We start from the raw sequence: 21051 nt of genomic DNA on the forward strand, positions 1-21051 counted from the left end.
ATAAAACAAGAACTAGAGTATAGGTTTTGTCCTTGAGAAAAGATCACGAGGGACCTTTCAAGTCTACATTCCAGGAAGCCGTTGTCATCAGTGGCTTAACTAGAAAAGACCTGGGACACAGGAGAGGCATTACATCTGCTTTGAGATTGCCGGTCTCACCTTTCTGTCACTTACTTGTCCAGAATTTATGTGGTTTTTAAATTTCCACCCCTCCCTATCCATTTCCACCTTTAAATATAAATGTACAGATATAACTCTGTTTTTGTTTAAGACCTAGTCCCTGAACTCTAATACGAGAAAAAGGTGGGGCCACCACTCACCGAATCTCGAGCTGGGCAATGACTCGGTGCCAACGCTCCTGCAGCTGGGAGCCTTTTTCCTGATAGCGCTCCAAATCCAGATTTCGCTCTGGTGTCAGACGACTCATCTGCTCTGCCACTGCCTTGGCCTTGGCAATTTCCTCATCCAGGACTGAAAACACTGAATTCTTGTCCTTCACATCACTAAGCCAGTGCTGTGGAAACATAAGTACAGAAACAGGTTGTATATTTTCCATGCTAAAAAGGAGTCAGTCTAAGGTGGGAAACAAGGACACGGTCTACAGCTATTTCCACATTGTATATGTGATTGTGCCCTGGAATGTTTGTGCCAGGACTGCCTCCACATGTCATGGTCTCTGCTTTCCTGATACACACTGGGATGCCAAGGACAGGCAGTACTCTATAGAGAAATGTGCATAGAACTTGTGTTTGAAACCTGGATTCACCACTTATAACATATGAAACCAAAATAAGTCATTTAGCCAGAGTAAGTGTTGGTTTTCTCATCTGTAAATGGAGAGAAAAATCTCTTCTTGTCCACCTCACAGAGTGGCTTGTGAGAATCAAATTAGATAACAGCTAAGTGATTTATAAACTTATGGCACAACCACTGACTGTATCCAATTAATCCATGATTTTATTAAGGTGAAAAGGGAAAAAATAAATAGAAAAACCTAGTCCTTTCTCTTCCCTTTCTAGCTAGACATACTTCTCAGTCCCTTCTTCTTTGAATACATATTAAAATACATTTAATGACATTCTGCCTTATTCAAATGCAAATTTAAATCAGTGTCATGCCATCCAAAATTGCATTTCTCTGCTAACCCAAAGCAATGAATATGTTAGGTCAACCTCCTAAGAAACTCAGAGCAACTCACCCGTAATGTCGACCAATGGGCCTCCAGAGCTGAGAGATCTGCCAGTACTACTTCTTCTTGACTCAGCTTAATCTCATAACCTTTGACCAAGAGTTCAGCATCCTGTATGCTACGTACTATAACATCAACTGTCTTTAACCTATGGGGACAAATACACATTCCTTCATTAACACATGAATTTTAGGAGCCAGGGTTATATACCTGGAGTGCTATAGAGAGGTTCATAAAACATAATAACCAAAATCAATGTCACCATTTTTAGATGTTGACAGGGTTTTGTGAAAACAAGTAAACGTGGTTTTTATGCTGCCAATTTAAGCCAATTCAAAATAAAGTTCTAAGTGGCATTGGAACATGCATACATGTGGTGGACTCATGGAAGAAAGGCATGAAGCCAGAAACCCATTTTACACTATGAAGAGTTTAAGATGCGCTACTCTTCAAGGTCATAGGTAGAGATGGGTGGGAAGAGGGAAGACCTTCAAAGTCTAATACCTAGTGTAACTAAAAACTTTTCTTTTTATTCTTTAGTGTCTCTTCCTTTGTCTTCATGCCATTAAGTATTATTTTCAGAAATATTTAATCAAACAGAAGTGAGGTAAATCATAGTCCCAACACTGCAAATTAATTCCCCTTCCATATCACTGGCACTTCTTCACTGCAGTCCAAATGAACCTACTTAATGTTACTAGGAACTGAGACAAGACCTCTCATTATCAGTATATGCTCTTCAGGATCTATAATCTCTCTGTATTATTCATGAAATACTTTAAGCCTTTCTCTTTCTTATCCCAATGGAAAATATTGCTCTTGGACCCAAAACCTCAGCTCACTCACTTATTCAGATATACAGTAGAGAGACCATAGACATGGTCCATCTTCTCCACCAGCAGATTCAGTTCTGAGCGCAGAGCTGGGACACTTGAACTAGATGGAGACTGATGGAGAAAGCTGTCACATTTCATAGAAACTGCATCCAAGTCTGACCTCAATTGCTGTAAATCCTCCTGGGTGTGCTGCCAGGAACAAGACGCACATAAAGAGGGAGACAGAATTGAACAAAAAAGGTAGAAAGAAGTCCACATTTGTAATAGCTAAATATTGGAAACCACCTAAATGCCCATATATAGGAGGCTGGTTGAATAAACTATGAAGCAGACATACGATGGAGAATTATGCAGCTGTAAATGAAATGAGAAAGATTTCTGGGAATTAAGTGGTTTTAGGATATATTTTTAAGCAGAAAAAGCAAAGTCAACAGAGTATCTATAGCATGTTATATTTTGTATATAAAAGAAGGGAAAATGAGAAAATATATGTGTATATGTTTATACAAAAAGACAGACAGAAAGGATAACCAGAAACTAATGAGATGAAAAGAATGGAATTGAAAGGATCAAAGGAAGGCAAAGGGGATAAAAGGACTAGCTAGAGGGGAATACACTTCTTTTTGTACAGATTTGACTTTTAGAACCATGTTAATGTTTTACATTCTTGTAAAGAAATAAATAAGGAAAATTTAAGGGTGGCTCTCAAATGGAACACAACAGAAATATATAAGCCTAACTGTATTTCAAATAAATAACATAATCACACTGAAGGGGAAGAAAGGGTAAGAACACACACAAGCAATTTCCGAACTCAGTATGCGAACTATAGATATACCTTTAGGCTAAAGACATAAGGAACTATAAATAAATGTTAAACTCTAGTTTGGTAGGTTTGTTTACTGCAGTGAGTTAACAATTCTGAAACTACTATCTGTAAATGCTAGGACTGAACAATAAGTAAATATATTGTGGATAACATAAAGCAGGTTTTTCTCTCTTGGGGAAGGGGGTTAAAAATATGGAAAGAGGCTAGAATAATCCCTGTGCTATGGGTTGGGAACTGGATGAGGAGACAAATACATATGAATTTATTTGTGTGTGTGTGTGTGTGTGTGTGTGTGTGAGAAAGAGAAATTGAGAGATCAATAAATATATTGATCTATATCTGTAAACTTACGTACATGTATATGTGTGTATATCTAACACGTGTGTATGTGTGTGTATATGCATATATATATTTGTAAATATATGTTTTCTTTTTTTTTTCTTGAGACAGAGTTTCGCTCTTGTTGCCCAGGGTGGAGTGCAATGGCACGATCTCAGCTCACTGCAACCTCCGCCTCCCGGCTACAAACGATTCTCCTGCCTCAGCCTCCCAAGTAGCTAGGATTACAGGCACACGCCACCATGCCTGGCTAATTTTTGTATTATTAGTAGAGACGAGGTTTTACCATGTTGGCCAGGCTGGTCTCCAACTCCTGACCTCAGGTGATCCACCTGCCTTGGCCTCCCAAAGTGCTGGGATTATAGGTGTGAGCCACCACACCCGGCCTATGTTTTCTAGCTCTGTCTGCTAAGTGGGCCTATAAGCAATAATACTCCAACAACAATGAGTACATTTGGTACCCAGATCTTAGTTTCTAAATAATATTCTCTGCCCAAAAGAATCAGAACTCCTTGGAGAAACAGTTGATTTCCAGGGTTGAGACTGGAAAAAGCAAGATGAACCTGGAAGATCTTATTTTGTCAAAAAGAAAGAACTTCAATGGGCATCGTGACCCATGCCTGTAATCCCAGCACTTTTGGGAGGCTGAGGCAGGAGGACTGCTGGAAGCCAGGAGTTGGAGACCAGCCTGGGTAATATAGTGAGACCTCATCTCTATTTAAAAAAAAAAGAGAAAGAAGGAAATAACTCAAAAAATGATGGGGACATGTTAAAAGGACAAAAAAGCCAGCTTGAAGGGGCTTCCATTGGCTAACTTTGGGAAATTTTGAGCATCAAAACAATGAAAACAATGACAGTAACAAATTACACACCATTGAATAAAATAAGAATCCATGAGTATATATTGACATAAATAAATAATGAAAGAAGAAAGCAAGGGAAGGAGGGAAGAAAAAAAAAGGGAGGGAGGGAGGGAAGGAAGACAAACTACAGAAAAGGAAAGAAGGCCTGGTTTTTCCTTTTCCATAGAATGTACATGTTTTTTATGTAGAAGGAATGACAGAATTAGAAAAGCAGCTTTTGGCAACTATGATACTAAGAAGTGATTCAGTCAAGAATTAACAATGGATGCTAAAACTAGTTGGTGAAAATTTGATGAAAAATAGGATATTTACATAGTCTCCAGTACCTCCCCATAGGATACTCAGTAATTACAAAGGGAAAATAGGAACCAGAGATGAAAATTAACATCACCAGTAATGTCATATGTATCCTTATATGACACACTAATATACCAAGGACACAGTATCACTTCTGCAGGATTCCTGCCAAAACTGTAAGACCTAACACTAATCAGGAAGAAACCTCAGATAACCACAAACAGAAGGACAAAATATTCTACATTTATTCTACAAAATAAATGGGCTGCACTCATAAAAAAAATGTTAAGGTCATGAAAGATGATGGAAAGTTGAGAAACTGTTTCAAGTTAAAGAAATCTGAAGATACACAGCAACCAAATGCAATATGTAATCCTGGACTGAATCCTGGACCTTCCTTCTTGGGGTAGCTAGGGATGGATGGTATGAGGATGTAAAGAGCATTATTTGGTCAACTGATGAAATTTTAATGAGGCGTGAGCTTGGATAGCAGTATTATATCAGTGTTTGTTTGCTTGTTTGTTTGTTTGCTTGAGACAGTTTTGCTCTGTTGCCCAGGCTGGAGTGTAGTGGTGTGATCTCGGCTCACTGCAACCTCCACCTCCCGGGTTCAAGTGATTCTCATACCTCAGCCACTTGAATAGCTGGGATTACAGGCACCTGCCACCACACCTGGCTACTTTTTGTACTTTTAGTGGAGATGAGGTTTTGCCATGTTGGCCAGGCTGGTCTCGAACTCCTGGTCTCATGCAATCCGCCTACATCAGCCTCCCAAAGTGCTAGGATTACAGACGTGAGCCACCACACCCAACCCGTATCAATGTTAATTTCCTGATGTTTATCATTGTTCCGTGGTTATGTAAAGAGGCTGCCCTTGTTTTTTGAAGATGCACACTGAAGTATTTAAGGAATAAAGGAGCTTCATGTCTGGAACTTACTCTCAAGATAAAAAAGGAATGTTATTATGTATAATATATAGAATAAAATGATAAAGCAAATGCACAAAAATGGTAACATTTGGAGACTCTGGGTGAAAGGTATAAGAGAATAAAACTTTTCTATATATCTGAAATTATTTTAAAATAAAGTTTTAAAAAGGAAGAGGTATTTTAGATGTATGTATGTATATATGTATCTTGAGACAGGGTCTCTTTCACTCAGGCTGGAGTGCAGTGGTGCAGTTATAGCTAACTGAAGCCTCAAACTCTTGGGTTCAAGCGATTCTCCCACCTCGGCCTCCCAACGCATGCAGTCAACCTTTATTTCTTAGTGAGTTCTATTTTTCAGGGACAAATAGATTTTGTATCACCCTATAGAAAAGTAAAAAGCTTCCACATGAGAATTCCCAGGCTCATATGATATGCCTCATATTACCTCCCTCTCCACCAGTAAAAATCATACTTCCCTCTCACTCTTCTCTTCAGGTTTGGGGGGGAAAAAAAGAAAGTTAGAAAAATCACTCCTCCTCATTAGCCATTCCTTTCCATCCCCTTTAAGCTCCCAGATCAAATTTAATAGCCTTCATAGAGCTCTCTCATACCATTCTAATTAGAAATGTTCTAGAAACACTCTAAGTTCCTACAGCAATCTTTGCTTGGAAATACACTAGTTACTATTCATGACATTTCTTATATCTTATACTGAAGTCTCTAATTGTAACTTCGACTTTTTATTTTCCTTTCACTACACTATAAGCCAAAAAACAAGGATCTTTGTTTACTTTTCTTTGTATGCCTCAGAGGACTTAATAAAGCAAAAAATATTTGCTGCTTTTACTTCAAGAATACTATCCTACATTTTCATAGTATTTTACTTTTTCAGGAAGCTCATTATATGTACTATACCACTAATTTTCAAAATAACCCTATATTGTGCATTGCCATCTCCATTTTACAAGAAAGTAAACTAGGGATGAGAGTTCACTTGCTCAAAGTCACAGACAGAGCATGTATCAGAGCCCACATTCAAATCAGAGTTATTCCTTATATTTATTGGTCATATGACTGAAGGTAACCAAGTCATTTAAAGTAACACAGGCGCATAAGGGATAGAAGAAAAGAGTAGCATCTCTACTAAGCAGTTTCAAAATACATAGCCCAAATATACTGCTTAGAAAAATTTACTAGTCTGTTTGCCTTCTCAACTCTGTAGGAAACTAATCAACATTTAGCAATACACATGGAGCTGAAATCACACTTCTCCACGGGTAAAAGACATTTATAGACTGCAAGAAGAACTCCTGAGAAGGACTGTCTTGAGTCTATTGCCTCCTTTCTTAGGTGCCATACTCTTTTGCCATCCAATGAACTCTGAAAGCATTCACTCCACAACCAGCATCCACATTGCTCTTAGGGCTTACCTCTTGCTCTGCAATCCTTAATGCATTGTCCTGCCGGGCATCTCTGTCAGTCCTAGAGCTGGCTAGAGACTGAATTCGTTTGACCACCCTCTGTTCATACTCCTCCAGGCGTAGCCGGATGTTCTTCAACTCTGAAATGTACATCTTGGCCACAGTCTCCTCTTTGTCCTCTGTGAATGAACAAACACAAAAGACCAGTAAGCTCGACATCAGAGATAAGCAGACCTGATATCCTACTAATGAAAGCAAGCCTTTATTTAGGGAATCTTCTGCCTAATCCTACCTGATCCTAAATTTCACATATTGTATACTAATCTTTGAGAGTCCAAACATGTTACAGCCACAAGAAAATGTGATAGGTTGATGAGCAGTAACGACTGAAATATCAACAGACTTCTTCCATGATCTGATTTTGAGAATTCATCTATAAGTTCTTCTCTATCTCAAGTTCGTAGCTACTCGAATGGAAAAAAGTGGTGATGTTACTTTCTCATTTATATGAAGGGTTTCACAGCAACCCCTTGAAAGGCTCTCATTCTACTATTCTCTTTCCCTCTTCCCAGTGCACACACCATTCTCCATGGACTTCATCAGGTGCTGGAAGCGGGCTTTACAAGCTTCCACCTCCTCTTCCAAGCGCAAGCGATCAGCCACTGAGAACAGCACAGAGTCACGACTATCCTGCAGAAAGTCTTCAGAGTGGGCCTGAAGGTTCTTCATAATCTGATGGCACTCCCCTGGTGCTGAGGATCGAAGCTAGAAAGAAAAAGCCAGAAGAAATTGCAACAGAATAAAAATGTAACACTTCCTCTTTTCCTCCATTTTACTGAAGTAACATATATACAAAACAGTGCATAAACCATAATCGTAAACATGTTGATTTTTATAATTTGAATTCCTCCATTTAGTCAGCATTCAGATTAAGAAGCAGAACATTACCAGCAACCGAGAACCAACCTTTGTGCCCCACTGGACATAACTCTTAATAATTGTTCACAAGTATTCACCTACTACATATTCTTATGCAAAAGACATGATTGTCTTACAGAGTGAGAAAAAGCCTGCAACCTTCTACCTTTGCCAAGAAGACCAAAGATGTTACTTATTCTAATTAGGAATTTCCTTTACCATTCAAATTGCTGCTTCTAGCTTGTAAGAACCTCAGGTCTCGAACTCTAAAATGGTATTCCTGAGTCCACTTTACTCCATTTGGGTGGGGAAAAGTCTCACAGTAATGAAAAAAGCTCCTTCTGAAAAAATCTTGCCAACGGAATGTGAGCCTGGGGTAAGGTTTTCATAATTACCTTTTCTAGGTTCCAGGTCTGTACAAGGTCAAGGTCTTTACGCAGATAGTTCCAAGAGATAAGGCTTTTGGTGTTAACATGCAGCTGATGCCAAAGGGCCATAACCTTCTGATAAGATTGTTCGACCCTAGAAATAACACAGAACCTGACTATTACCTTTGTAAGACTTCAGCTCCACATTAGAGACCTTCTAAGGAAAAATGTGATTGCCTTAGCAGAATTGAGCTTATATGTTGAGCAGAGAAAGGCAACAAGTCAAATACTAGCATCTCAGGAATTTTTAGAACTAAATTAATTGAGGCTGGGCGTGGTAGCTCATGCCTGTAATCCCAGAACTTTTGGAGGCCAAGGTGGGAGGACTGCTTGAGCCCAAGAGTTCAAGAGCAGCCTGGGCGACATAGTGAGACCTCATCTCTATTTAAAAAAAAAAAACTAAACTACATTAATTAATTGAGATCTTCAACTTGGATTTGCTACAGTATTATGCATATTACGTTAGCACATATTTAGTAATCTCATAAATGTTACCTGGATATAATATGATGATTACAAGCCAGAGAGAAGAAATAACCAGAGAGAACAATAATAGGGAAAGGCATAAACAACATCCCATCCAGAATTGTTGAAAAAGGATTATATCAATGTTTAAAAACTGATTTGCTGTGTTCCAAATATTTACAAAAATGCTAAAATGTTGAGAAGTTAATAGCAGCTTAAGAAATTCACCTGGTATATAAAAGAAAACTGCATGGCTCACACCTGTAATCCCAGCACTTTGGGAGGCTGAGGCGGGCAGATCACCTGAGGTCGGGAGTTCAAGACCAGCCTGACCAACAAGGAGAAACCCCATCTCTATTAAAAATACAAAAATTAGCCAGGTGTGGTGGTAGATGCCTATAATCTCAGCTACTTGGGAGGCTGAGGCAGGAGAATCGCTTGAACCCGGGAGGTGGAGGTTGCAGTGAGCCAAGATCGCACCATTGCACTCCAGCCTGGGCAACAAGAGCAGAACTCCGTTTCAAGAAAAAAAAAAAGAAAACTGCAGTATGAAGGGTTTGAGATTTCTTTCCCAAGCATCTCATATCTAATTCAATCTTGATTTCAGGAAGACTTACAAATACACAAATACACAGACACACTCTCTTACACACCCACCATGTTACCTTGAATTTCTTCAAGTTGAGAAAAAAATGTGAGATATAAAGAACAGGATGGAAAACTAGAAGCCAGGACATCAGTTAAATAGGAGGCATTAAATCCGTAAGTTTAATCTTCCCTCTCTCCAAAACTCCCACTAAAATTTCAGTAGAGTTGAAATTCAAAGTTCAGGAAATCCCAAAGAAGAATAAAAATATAAAAAAGCAACAACAAAAAAAAATAGAAAATAAGAGAATATTAGAAAATTAGTTCAGGAGGTCCAACATTCAACAAATGGGAATTCTTAAAAGCAAGAACTAAAAACAAGGAGAATGAAATAATTAAAGAAATAAGGCTGGCGTGGTGGCTCACGCCTGTAATCCCAGCACTTTGGGAGGCCGAGGAGGGCAGATCACGAGGTCAAGAGATTGAGACCATCCTGGCTAACATGGTGAAACCCCGTCTCTACTAAAAATATAAAAAATTAGCTAGGCGTGGTGGCAGATGCCTGTAGTCCCAGCTACTCGGGAGGCTGAGGCGGGAGAATGGAGTGAACCCAGGAGGCAGAGCTTGCGGTGAGCCGAGATTGCGTCACTGCACTCTAGCCTGGGCGACACGGCGAGACTCCATCTCGAAAAAAAGAAAAAAAGAAAGAAAGAAAAGAGAAATAATCCAGGCTGGGCAAGGTGGCTCATGCCTATAATTCCAGCACTTTGGAAGGCTAAGGCAGGTGAACCACGAGGTCAGGAGTTCAAGACCAGCCTGGCCAACATGGTGAAACCCCGTCTCTACTAAAAGTACAAAAAATTAGCTGGGTGTGGTGGTGTGTGCCTGTAGTCCCAGCTACTCGGGAGGCTGAGGCAGGAGAATTGCTTGAACCCAGGAGGCAGAGATTGCACTGAGCCAAGATCGCGCCACTGCACTCCAGCCTGGGCGACAGAGCGAGACTGTCTCAAAATAATAATAATAATAATCATCATCATCCAAGAAAAAACTTCTCCAGACCTGAAAGACGAGTTTCTAGTTTGTGTTCATTAGCATAATGAATGCAAAAAGACTCAAAGGTACAGCATCCCTTTTAAAGATTAGAGACAAAGAGAAGCACTTAAACACTTGCAGAGAAATAAAGATTTCTTTCAAAAGGTAAAAGTATCAGACTGTTCCGTATCATGATAGTGGTGAAGGATAAACAATTCTAAGCCTTTGTCAAAACCAATAGTACTGCTTATGACAAAAGATGAGTTTTACTATTATGTAAACCTAAAAAAAAAAAGAGAAAGAATGAAAATGGCACTATACATCTAAATAAGAAATCCTGAAAGCTAGAAAGCAATAGAGCAATGATTTCAGAGTTCAGAGTAAAAATAATTTCCAGGCTGGGCATGGTGACTCACACCTGTAATCCCAGCACTTTGGAAGGCCGAGGCGGGCAGACTACTTGAGGTCAGGAGTTCGAGACCAGCCTGGCCAACATGGTGAAACCCTGTCTTTACTAAAAATATAAAAATTAGCCGGAAATGGGGGCATGCACCTGTGATCCCAGCTACTTGGCAGGCTGAGGCAGGAGAATCACTTGAGCCCAGGAGGTGGAGGCTGCCATGTGCTAAAACCATGCACTCCACTCCAGCCTGGGCAACACAGCAAGACTCTATCTCAATAATAATAATAATAATAATAATAATAATTTCAAAAAAATGTATCTTGCCAGTTAGAGGAAGAAGAAGACAGACATTTTCAGATATAAGAGGTTTCAAAAAATTTACCTCCTACTCAGCCTTTTTCAGTAAGGCATTGGAGAGTGTAATCCACCAAACCAGGGAGTACACTAATAAATAAGACTTGGAATCTAGTAATTAGTGGGTCCACGTATCACAGAGACAGTACTGACTGAATCAGGCCTACAGAACAGGTCCGGACTGAAAAAAAAAAAAGATAGAATGGTCCAGAATAAATGTTTCCAAAAGAAAAATGAAAATTGCCTGTGGTGTTTGGCCATATTGGGAATCCTTTTACAGTAATGTAGGAGAGTTTGGGGACAACTAAGCAAACTAAAAAACAAAACAATTACCCACTCCAAGGAAACAAAAATTATATAAGAAAGTAAATAAAACAGGGGCCAGGTGCAGTGGCTCACGCCTGTAATCCCAACACTTTGAGAGGCCGAGGTGGGTGGATCACTTGAGGTCAGGAGTTCGAGACCAGCCTGGCCAACATGGTGAAACCCCGTCTCTACTAAAAATACAAAAATTAGCCAGTCGTGGTGGCACACACCTGTAATCCCACTTACTCGGGAGGCAAAGGTTGCAATGAGCCCAGACTGCACCACTGCACTCCAGCCTGGGCGACAGAGGGAGACTCCGTCTCAAACCAAAAAAAAAAAAAAAAAAAAAAAGTAAAGAAAGTAAATAAAATAATTTATTCGTAAATATATTCACTCACCTACTCATTCATTCTTTCATTCAATAACCATTTATTGAATACCTGCTATGTGCTAGGAATGGTTCTAAGTGCTAAAGATACAGAGGTAAACAAAATGGACAAAAATCTCTAATAGGAGAGAACAAACACACAATCTGTTAGGCAGTATTAAGAGTTCTGAAGAAAAATAAAATGAGTAAAGAAGACAGAGAGTGGCATGCAGTTAGTGGGGATGGTGGTCCATGAGGGTTCTAAGATAAACTGAACAAAGTGAGGGAGTGAAACATGTAAATATCAGAGGCAAGCAGGAAGTCCAAAGGCCCTGAGGCAAGAATATGCTGTCTGTGTGTGAGAAACAGAGGAAAGACCAGAGTGACTGCAGCTAAGTACAAGCAAGGAGAGTGGCAGAGGATGAGTTCAGAGAGGTAAGGCACAGTCGCCTCACAATAGTCCCCTAGAGTAAGATGTGGCTCAGCTTTAAACAACACATGTACTAATAAAACAAAAATAGCAACTTAAACAAAAACTGTGACATAACCACATTTGGAAAACGGAAGAAGTGTATGCATATATGTGTGCATAGAAAGCTAAATGTTAATTTCCTAGAGTAAGAAGTTAATAGATAATTTCTGAAGTTGAAAACAAACAAGGAAATAGCAAGAAAAAATTACATTTGGAAATGTGGATTTATAACCCAGCAAAATCTGCTAAAACAGCTGAAAACACTTGACTCTGGAACGTGGAACTTTGGGAAAGGAGAGGTGATAGCTAATTTTTGTTATAATAAACTTTGCAGTATAACCCAACTTTCTAAAATATGTACATATATACATATATATACACACACATACTTTTTTTTTTTTTTTTTTGAGACAGAGTCTCACTCTGTCACCCAGGCTGGAGTGCAGTGGCACTATCTCGGCTCACTGCAACCTCCACACCCTGGGTTCAAGCAATTCTCCTGCCTCAGCCTCCTAAGTAGCTGGGACCACAGTCATGCACCACCACGCCAGGCTAATTGTCTGTATTTTTAGTGAGACGGAGTTTCACCATGTTGCTCAGGCTGGTCTCGAACTCCTGACCTCAAGTAATCCAATAACCTCAGCCTCTCAAAGTGCTGGAATTACAAGCGTGAGCCATGGTGCCCGGCCCATATATTACTTTAATAAAAATTAAAGAAAATCAGCTGCCATTAAAAAAAAAAATTCAGAGTCTGAGACAGAGACAGTCATGGCAGGACAAACGTTTAGAAAGTTTCTTCCACTCAGGCCGGGCACAGTGGCTCACGCCTGTAATCCCAGCACTTTGGGAGGCCAAGGTGGGTGGATCACAAGGTCAGGAGATCGAGACCATCCTGGCTAACACGGTGAAACTCCGTCTCTACTAAAATCCAAAAAATTAGCAGGGCATGGTGACGGGCGCCTGTAGTCCCAGCTACTCAGGAGGCTGAGGCAGGAGAATGGCGTGAACACAGGAGGCGGAGCTTGCAGTGAGCTGAGATAGTGCCACTGCACTCCAGCCTGAGCGACAGAGCAAGGCTCTGTCTCAAGAAAAAAAAAAAAAAGAAAGAAAAGAAAATTTGAAAGGAGTGCTGCTGAAACTGTAACCAAAGGAGGCATTATGCTTCCAGAAAAATCTCAAGGAAAAGTATTTCAAGCAACAGTAGTCGCTGTTGGATCAGGTTCTAAAGGAAAGGGTGGAGAGGGTCAACCAGTTAGCATGAAAGTTGGAGATAAAGTTCTTCTCCCACAATATGGAGGCACCAAAGTAGTTCTAGATGACAAGGATTATTTCCTATTTAGGACGGTGACATTCTTGGAAAGCACGTAGAGTGAAATAAGTCAGTACTGAAATGGCATCACTCATAGGTGGGAATTGAACAATGAGAACACTTGGACACAGGAAGGGGAACATCACACACCGGGGCCTGTTGTGGGGTGGGGGGATGGGGTGGGGGGAGGGGGGAGGGATAGCATTAGGAGATATACCTAATGTAAATGACGAGTTAATGGGTGCAGCACACCAACATGGCACATGTATACATATGTAACAAACCTGCACATTGTGCACATGTACCCTAGAACTTAAAGTATAATTAAAAAAAAAAAAAGAAAGAAATGGCATCAACATGAAGCTGCCCATTCCACTGAAGTTCTGAAATTTTTCATCATGTAAATAATTTCCATATCTCTTTTATAATAAACTAATGATAACTAATGACCCAAAAAAAAATCAACCTTTTTTTTTTGTGAGACGGAGTCTCCCTTTGTCGCCCAGGCTGGAGTGCAGTGGTGCAATCTCGGCTCCACTCACTGCAAACTCGACCTCCCAGGTTCAAGCGATTCTCTGATTCTCCTGCCTCAGCCTCCCGAGTAGCTGGGATTAAAGGTGCCTGCCATCACGCCCGGCTAATTTTTTTTTTTTTTGTATTTTTAGTAGAAATGGAGTTTCACCGTGTTGGCCAGGCTGGTCTTGAACTCCTGACCTTAAGTGATCCGCCTCCCTCGGCCTCCCAAAGTGTTGGGATTACGGACATGAGCCACTGTGCCCAGCCCAATCTTTTTTTTTTTTTTTTTGAGACAGAGTTTCGCTCTGTTGCCCAGGCAGCTAGAGTGCAGTGGCGCAATCTCAGCTGACTGCAAACTCCGCCTCCTTGGTCAAGCAATTCTCATGCCTAAGCCTCCCAAGTAGCTGGGACTACAGGCGTGCACCACCACATCCAGCTAATTTTTGTATTTTTAGTATAGATGAGGTTTTACCATGTTGACCAGGCTGGTAAAAAAATCAATCTTCTGAGTAAACTATTTATAACCAGGAGTTCTTTAAAAAAGAAATATCACTGAAGATACTCTAGCTGAACAGAAGTATTTATTGAAGATCTACTATGTGGCTGGCAGTAGGAGACCTGATATCTCCAATGAGAAGCCTCTCCCAGGAGGAACTTTACAACTGTGTTCAAAAACATCACAAATGCACACTCATCCCTCCACTAGTTCACCGAGGCCAACAGCAGAGGTGGGTGTACCAGTGGCAGCTGAGCCAAGTTACCTGCTGGCCATCTCAATGGCATCCTTATTGGGTGGGGGGATGAGGAAGCAGACTGACGGCACCATTGCCTCGTTCCCTGTGGGGCTGATCACTTTCCATTTGGTCCGCTGAGAATTATCTTCTAGCACACATTCATCATTTTTGCAAATAGTAATCTGAAGAGATAAATTTACCAGTGATTGCTAATGGATAAACCAACAACCCATTATTACCTGGTGCCTCATCCCAAAGCTATCAAATCCTTAAGAAAAAAATCTGCTTAAGAAAAGATCTGCTATCACTTGGTGAGGGCTTCTGATTTTTGCCAAGAGATAATGGGTATAAATCTACAACACAGGACAAACTGTGACACCAAATAAATCAAGGAAATAAGTATGTATTAAATACCTGTTACATGTCAAGTAACCCAGAATATGAAAGTTATAATAAGACTATAAAGGCTCAAGAGCGATCTCAGCACAAAAATCTACTAGAGTAAAAACTAATGGAAGGTGAATAATCAAAACATTGTTTTTATGATATTTCCTCTCCCTACTTTCTATCATCCCACCCAAACCCCTGAAAATGTTTAAGCATTTTGGAATTATCAAGTCTTTCTCTTAGAGGCAAGTGATCAAGACTATTATCCCTAACTTACAGGCAGAAATATTGAGACACACAAAAGTACAGTCCCATTTTTAAATTTTTTTTCCATTTTTTAATTCATTCATTCTTTTGTATAATACATATTTCTTGAGTGTCTACTATGTGCTAGGACACTGGAGATAAAAACAGTACAATTGGCCAGGCACAGCAGCTCACACCTATAATCCCAGCACTTCTGAAGGCTAAGGTAGGCAGGCTGCTTGAGCCCAGGAGTTCAAGACCAGCCTAGGCAACATAGTAAAACCTCATCTCTACAAAAAATAACAAAAATTAGCCGGGTATAGTAGTGCATGCCTGTAGTCCCAGCTACTTGGGAGGCTGAGGTGGGAGGGTCACCTGAGCCCAGGGAGGTCAAGGCTGCAGTAAGCCATGATAGTGCCACTGCACTCCAGCCTGGGCCACAGAGTCAGACCCTGTCACAAAACATAAATAAATAAATAAATAAATAGGCACAGTGGTAAGCAGACAAGCATAGTCTGTATTTCCACATATTCTGGTGGTGTATGTAGTTATAATACTGTGTGACAAATGCAATTTACCAGGCAATAAAGTATATGACCCAGTCTTGGCTAGAGAGGTAAAGACAGATTACTCAAGAACTTAAAGCCACATTAAGGAGTTTCGGCTTTTTCCCAAGAGCAATGAGTAACTATTATAAGATTTAAGCATAGGATTGTTATTTAAAGGAAAAAAAAAAAAAAAAAACGCTGGGCGCAGTGGCTTATGCCTGTAATCCCAGCACTTTGGGAGTCTGAGGCAGGCAGATCATGAGGTCAGGAGATCGAGAACATCCTGGCTAACACAGTGAAACCCCGTCTCTACTAAAAATACAAAAAATTAGCCGGGCGTGATGGCATACACCTGTAGTCCCTGCTACTTGGGAGGCTGAGGCAGGATAATCACTTGAACCCGGGGGGCAGAGGTTGCAGTGAGCTGAGATGGCGCCACTGCATTCCAGCCTGGGCCACAGAGCGAGACTCCGTCTCAAAAAATAAAATAAAATAAAATAGGCTGGGCGCGGTGGCTCACGCCTGTAATCCCAGCACTTTGGGAGGCCAAGGTGGGTGGATCAAGAGGTCAGGAGATCGAGACCATCCTGGCTAACACAGTGAAACCCCATCTCTACTAAAAATACAAAAACTTAGGCGGGCGTGGTGGCGGGCACATGTAGTCCCCGCTACTTGGGAGGCTGAGGCAGGAGAATGGCGTTAACCCGGGAGGCGGAGCTTGCAGTGAGCCGAGATCGTGCCACTGCACTCCAGCCTGGGCGACAGGGCGAGACTTCGTCTCAAATAAATAAATAAATAAATAAAATTAAAATTAAAAAAAGAACATGCTGGTGGTAGGATCCTTTGTGCACTAAATGGGGAGGCTGATACAATAATCCAAGTGAAAGAAACTTATGCCTTTTATTTTTTTTGAGACAGGGTTTCACTCAGGCTAGAGTGCAAACAGTGCGATCTTGGCTCACTGCAACCTCCACTTCCTCGGCTCAAGCGATTCTCCTGTCTCAGCCTCCCGAGTAGACTATAGCTGCAAGTCACTGTACCTGGCTAATTTTTGTATATTTTGCAGAGACGCAAGCTGGTCTTGAACTCCTGAGCTCAAGTGATCCATGTGCCTCAGCCTCCTAAAGTGCTGGGATTACAGGCATGAGCCTCTCCACCCAGCCACTTATGCTCTTAGGGTAATATTAGCAGGGATAGAAAAAGTACGTTTAAGGGATATTTACAAATTAGTACAAACTTGATGGTCCTATTAGCTGTGGAGGATAAGAGGGGTGGGGGAGTCAAGGATATCTCCCAAGTGCTACAAAGTACCATCTCTGTCAACACTTAGGCAACTGAGTAGATAATGATGCCAATCACTGAGGCAGGGAGCAGGTCAAGATTATAGGGTTGAAGTTTTTAGTTTAGTTTTTTTTTTTTAAATGATAGGAGAGACTTCAGCATGTTTAAATTCTAATTTTAAAAACGCTGTAATTTGATCTTTTCTTATCATCATAACCCTAACTGAAGGCTTCCCTTCTTTATTCCTTCCCCCTGTGGCCCAGAGGTACCCTTTCTACCTCCTCACCTCGATCTGCCTGTAGTCACAGACAGCCTTGACAGAAATGGTGTTCTTTAACACATGGTCTGGACTGCGTGGTTTTAGCTGAACGATGGTTTTTGATCTCCCAACGAGACTGGCAACGGAACTCTTGGACTGTATAAGCTGCTCCTTTTCATCCTACAAAATGATAAGAAAAACAAAATGACATTAATGTTGCTACTCAGGGTGACTAAGTCAACAAAGAAAACTGAATACTCCACTCCCTCAGAGAATGTCATCTCTCAGTTAAGTAGGGATGGTTGGTGGAGCCATCTTAAAGACTTAGACAAGGATAAAGAAAAAAGGAGAGAATGCTTCTGTCTTCTACCAAGTGCTTTCGCACTCAAACTTTGCAGCTTTCTCCCTGTGCCACTTTCAATGAACCATAAAGCCACATGCAAAAATCAAAATAAAAACAAATACTTCTAGCTTCCAAATACAGCTACAAAGCTAATAAAAAATCTATCTAAACATGATTCAGAGAACATGAAAGTTAAAATCAATAATAGGTATATTATTATTAGTCAATTTCTCACTGGTAGAAACCAGTTCTTCCCTTTCTGCTTAGGAGAAGCTAGTTATACTTATTTAAATTTTTAAAAATAATTATATCTCCCAAGCTCTACTCCAAATATTTTATTTTCCTAAATTGAGTCAAGCTTTCTAAAGAAAGATCTTAGCTCTTCAACCAACAATGCTGTTGGTGAAGGTATCATGACAAATGATTTAGGGTTTACCTCTTAGTATTTGCTGTGCTATATTCATATAAATTTGATTGGTTAGAAAGAAGTATCATGCAAAATTGAAACTCTCAAATCTCTGCAAATCCAATAATCTTAAAAATGAATAAACTTCTTGTTAACAAAATTGGTAGTAAACCATTATCAATTCCATTAAAGAGTAAAAGATAAACTTTGTCCATTAACCCGGATGTTTCAAGCCCATTTTGAGGTATAAAAGTCTCCCCAGAAGAGGGCTTTCTTAGGATGGATGTAGATGCGATGAGAGTAAAGAGTTAATAATGTTAGGAAATGCCATTAAAGAACTAAGAATATGCAAGTAAAGAAAAAGAAATGCTTAAATAAACTACCTGTGCCTGTCCCCGGGAGCATGATTGGAAGAAATACAACTTTAACTTATTAGTTAAGAAAGAGGAATGGAATATATCAGGGAGACAGCCACATTTCCATACTTGAGAGCTGGTCTACCCATTTCAGTTTCCTTGCAATAAGATGTCAATTTCTGTCTAACCCACAGCCAAACAGCTCAAGCTCCAGAGACCAAGTGCTCAGCGTGGTAAAAGTTCTGAAAAGAACCAGAAGCCAGGACAGATGCTCCCGAACCTGACGGACAAGCTGAGGAGCAGACCCAGGTGACTCCATGCCCCGATGACGCCGCCAACCCGATGACCCTGACCTGGAGAGGAGGGAACAGAGCAGCGACCCTCGAGAAGAGAAGATATGACAACCATTGCAGAGGAGTTACCCTATGACAGAAGGTACTCTGTGGGAGGGAGGAGATAATAGCCAATGATTATATTCCTCCTTCATACTTGCAGTACCTCTGAGAGAGACATTTTAGAGACAACATCTGAAAAGTCAGGTTTTCATCCTTCATTCCAAATTAATTAAATTAACAGATTATTTGCCCAGGTGAATGTAAAACCACTCATAGGTTTACAATACCTGAAAGTGTAAAAAAATAAAAATAAAAAAACATATTCACAAATGCTCAAATTTTACCGACAAAAAAAATGAACTGTTTTGGGTTATTCTAGTTCTCTTATTCAGACTTTTCTATTGAAATGCGAGATTCCCCTTGCTTCTCACAAAGCAAAAGTAAGTTCCTTATTGCATATACATTTCTATTTTAATTTGAGATGCAGCTTGAGCCTTGTCTTGCCAACTCTGTGTAATATACATTCACTAAATATAAGTAGTCTTTCTGCTAATTTAATTACCAGCACTCCTGAAGAAATAATTCATTGGAGAAAATGAATATAAAATTGATTTGAACTAAATACTAAATGTAAAACTATTTCTTAAAAATTAATATTGCTTCATAAATAACTGCACAAATATTACATCTAAATAAGATTTTAATGTTTCTTTGAATTAAAATCAATTTTAATTATCATCCAAAAGAAAACTACCAAGGAGGAAAATTTTGACTCAGGTGTATTTCTTTGTTGTTGTTGTTGTTGTTGTTTTTTGCATAAGAGAGTAAAAAAGAATTTGATATCAACTAATCCCCTTCAACCTTTTCTTCATGCTCAACACCTCATCCTTGGCTCCAACTATTACATTAAAATAAGAAAAATGCAAAGAAAGTATAATGAGCTCAAAGTGGCTCAGAGGAGAAGACTAGGCCTTTACTTCAATAACATACCCAAAGAAATCTTATTAGCAACTTATTTAAGAAAAGAAAAGGAAAAAAAGGAAAGAGACAGAACAACATCGATTAAACTCTATTTGAATGTAAGCCAAACTTTATTACAACAATGGCCCATTGCCCTGGAGCTTTCAAGGATATAAACAGCAGCAGCTGATATGGTTTACTCTCTTTCTCAGAAGTAATCATCCCCACTGAGGCAACACCCACCATGGAGTCCTGGAGCAGGTCTTCAAGGCGGGATAAGCTGGTGTTGTGGTCACAGGAATATTTTCGTTTAATGGAATCTTGGAGGTTCCTCAAGAATGACTCCAGCTCTCGTGCATCACTGAAGAACTATGGGAATACAAAGTAAGGATGCCTTCTGCTCAAAACATCAGAACACCGGAATATTAACTAAGAAAGAACAATTTTACTGTGCAGAGCTTAGCAAAGCTGATTACACCCTACTGCATTAGTGACAGTTTATTACAAGGACCACTGAAACATAAACCGAAGGGCTTAAAAAGCCATGCAGCAAAATATTAGTGCTGACTACCCCAAACCCTACCCTACCGAAAAGTTAGCCTGTTTCACCCCCTCAGAAATCACTGCTCTTTCCTCTTGACTTCTGGCTAGGTACAGCATTTGGCTGTGGGGTGTATTTCATGAAAAACCTAAGGTTGAGTGATCAAATGTTTCAATTCATACTATGAAATAATCACGGAAACTATTTAATTTAGGGGCAAAAGGCCAGGCGCGGTGGCTCACGCCTGTAATCCCAGCACTTTCGGAGGCCAAGGCGGGCAGATCACGAGGTCAGGAGATCGAGACCTTCTTGGCTAACACGGTGAAACCCCGTCTCTACTAAAAAAATACAAAAAAATTAGCCGGGCGTGGTGGTGGGCGCCTGTAGTCCCAGCTATTTGAGAGGCTGAGGCAGGAGAATGGCATGAACCTGGGAGGTGGAGTTTGCAGTGAGCAGAGATCGTGCCACTGCACTCCAGCCTGGGCGACAGAGTGAGACTCTGTCTCAAAAAAAAAATCTAGGGCAAAAACAGAGGTAACAGCTTATTTTCTCCTCCCACCTCACCTGAAAATAAGAAGTACATTCTTTCTTTCTTTATTTAGACACTTGCTCTGTTGCCCAGGCTGGAGTGCAGTGGTGTGATCTTGGCTCACTGCAACCTCTGCCTCCCAGGTTCAAGTAATTCTCCTGCCTCAGCTTCCCAAGTAGCTGGGACTACAGGTGTGTGCTACCACACCCAGCTAATTTTTGTATTTTTAATAGAGAAGGGGTTTCACCATGTTGGCCAGGCTGGTCTT

General features: G+C 40.4%; 1 protein-coding gene across 39 annotated transcripts in view; it reads right to left on the minus strand.

Annotated features, from left to right (window-relative positions):
* The window catches only part of MACF1 (microtubule actin crosslinking factor 1), a 378870-nt gene that overhangs the window by 168785 nt on the left and 189034 nt on the right, over positions 1 to 21051 (minus strand). For 38 of the 39 annotated variants that reach the window (XM_063782390.1, XM_063782385.1, XM_063782389.1 and 35 more), the window contains 9 exons: positions 19957 to 20082; positions 17341 to 17493; positions 14620 to 14774; positions 8017 to 8143; positions 7285 to 7468; positions 6713 to 6882; positions 2036 to 2214; positions 1199 to 1337; positions 321 to 514 (listed from right to left, as the gene is read on the minus strand). In XM_063782390.1, the coding sequence (XP_063638460.1) occupies positions 321 to 514; positions 1199 to 1337; positions 2036 to 2214; positions 6713 to 6882; positions 7285 to 7468; positions 8017 to 8143; positions 14620 to 14774; positions 17341 to 17493; positions 19957 to 20082 (1427 nt within the window). The remainder of the gene's footprint in view (positions 1 to 320; positions 515 to 1198; positions 1338 to 2035; positions 2215 to 6712; positions 6883 to 7284; positions 7469 to 8016; positions 8144 to 14619; positions 14775 to 17340; positions 17494 to 19956; positions 20083 to 21051) is intronic. The other variant, XM_063782393.1, reaches the window with a different exon arrangement.

Source organism: Pan troglodytes, chromosome 1, assembly GCF_028858775.2.
Source record: "Pan troglodytes isolate AG18354 chromosome 1, NHGRI_mPanTro3-v2.0_pri, whole genome shotgun sequence".
Lineage (NCBI taxonomy): Eukaryota > Metazoa > Chordata > Mammalia > Primates > Hominidae > Pan > Pan troglodytes.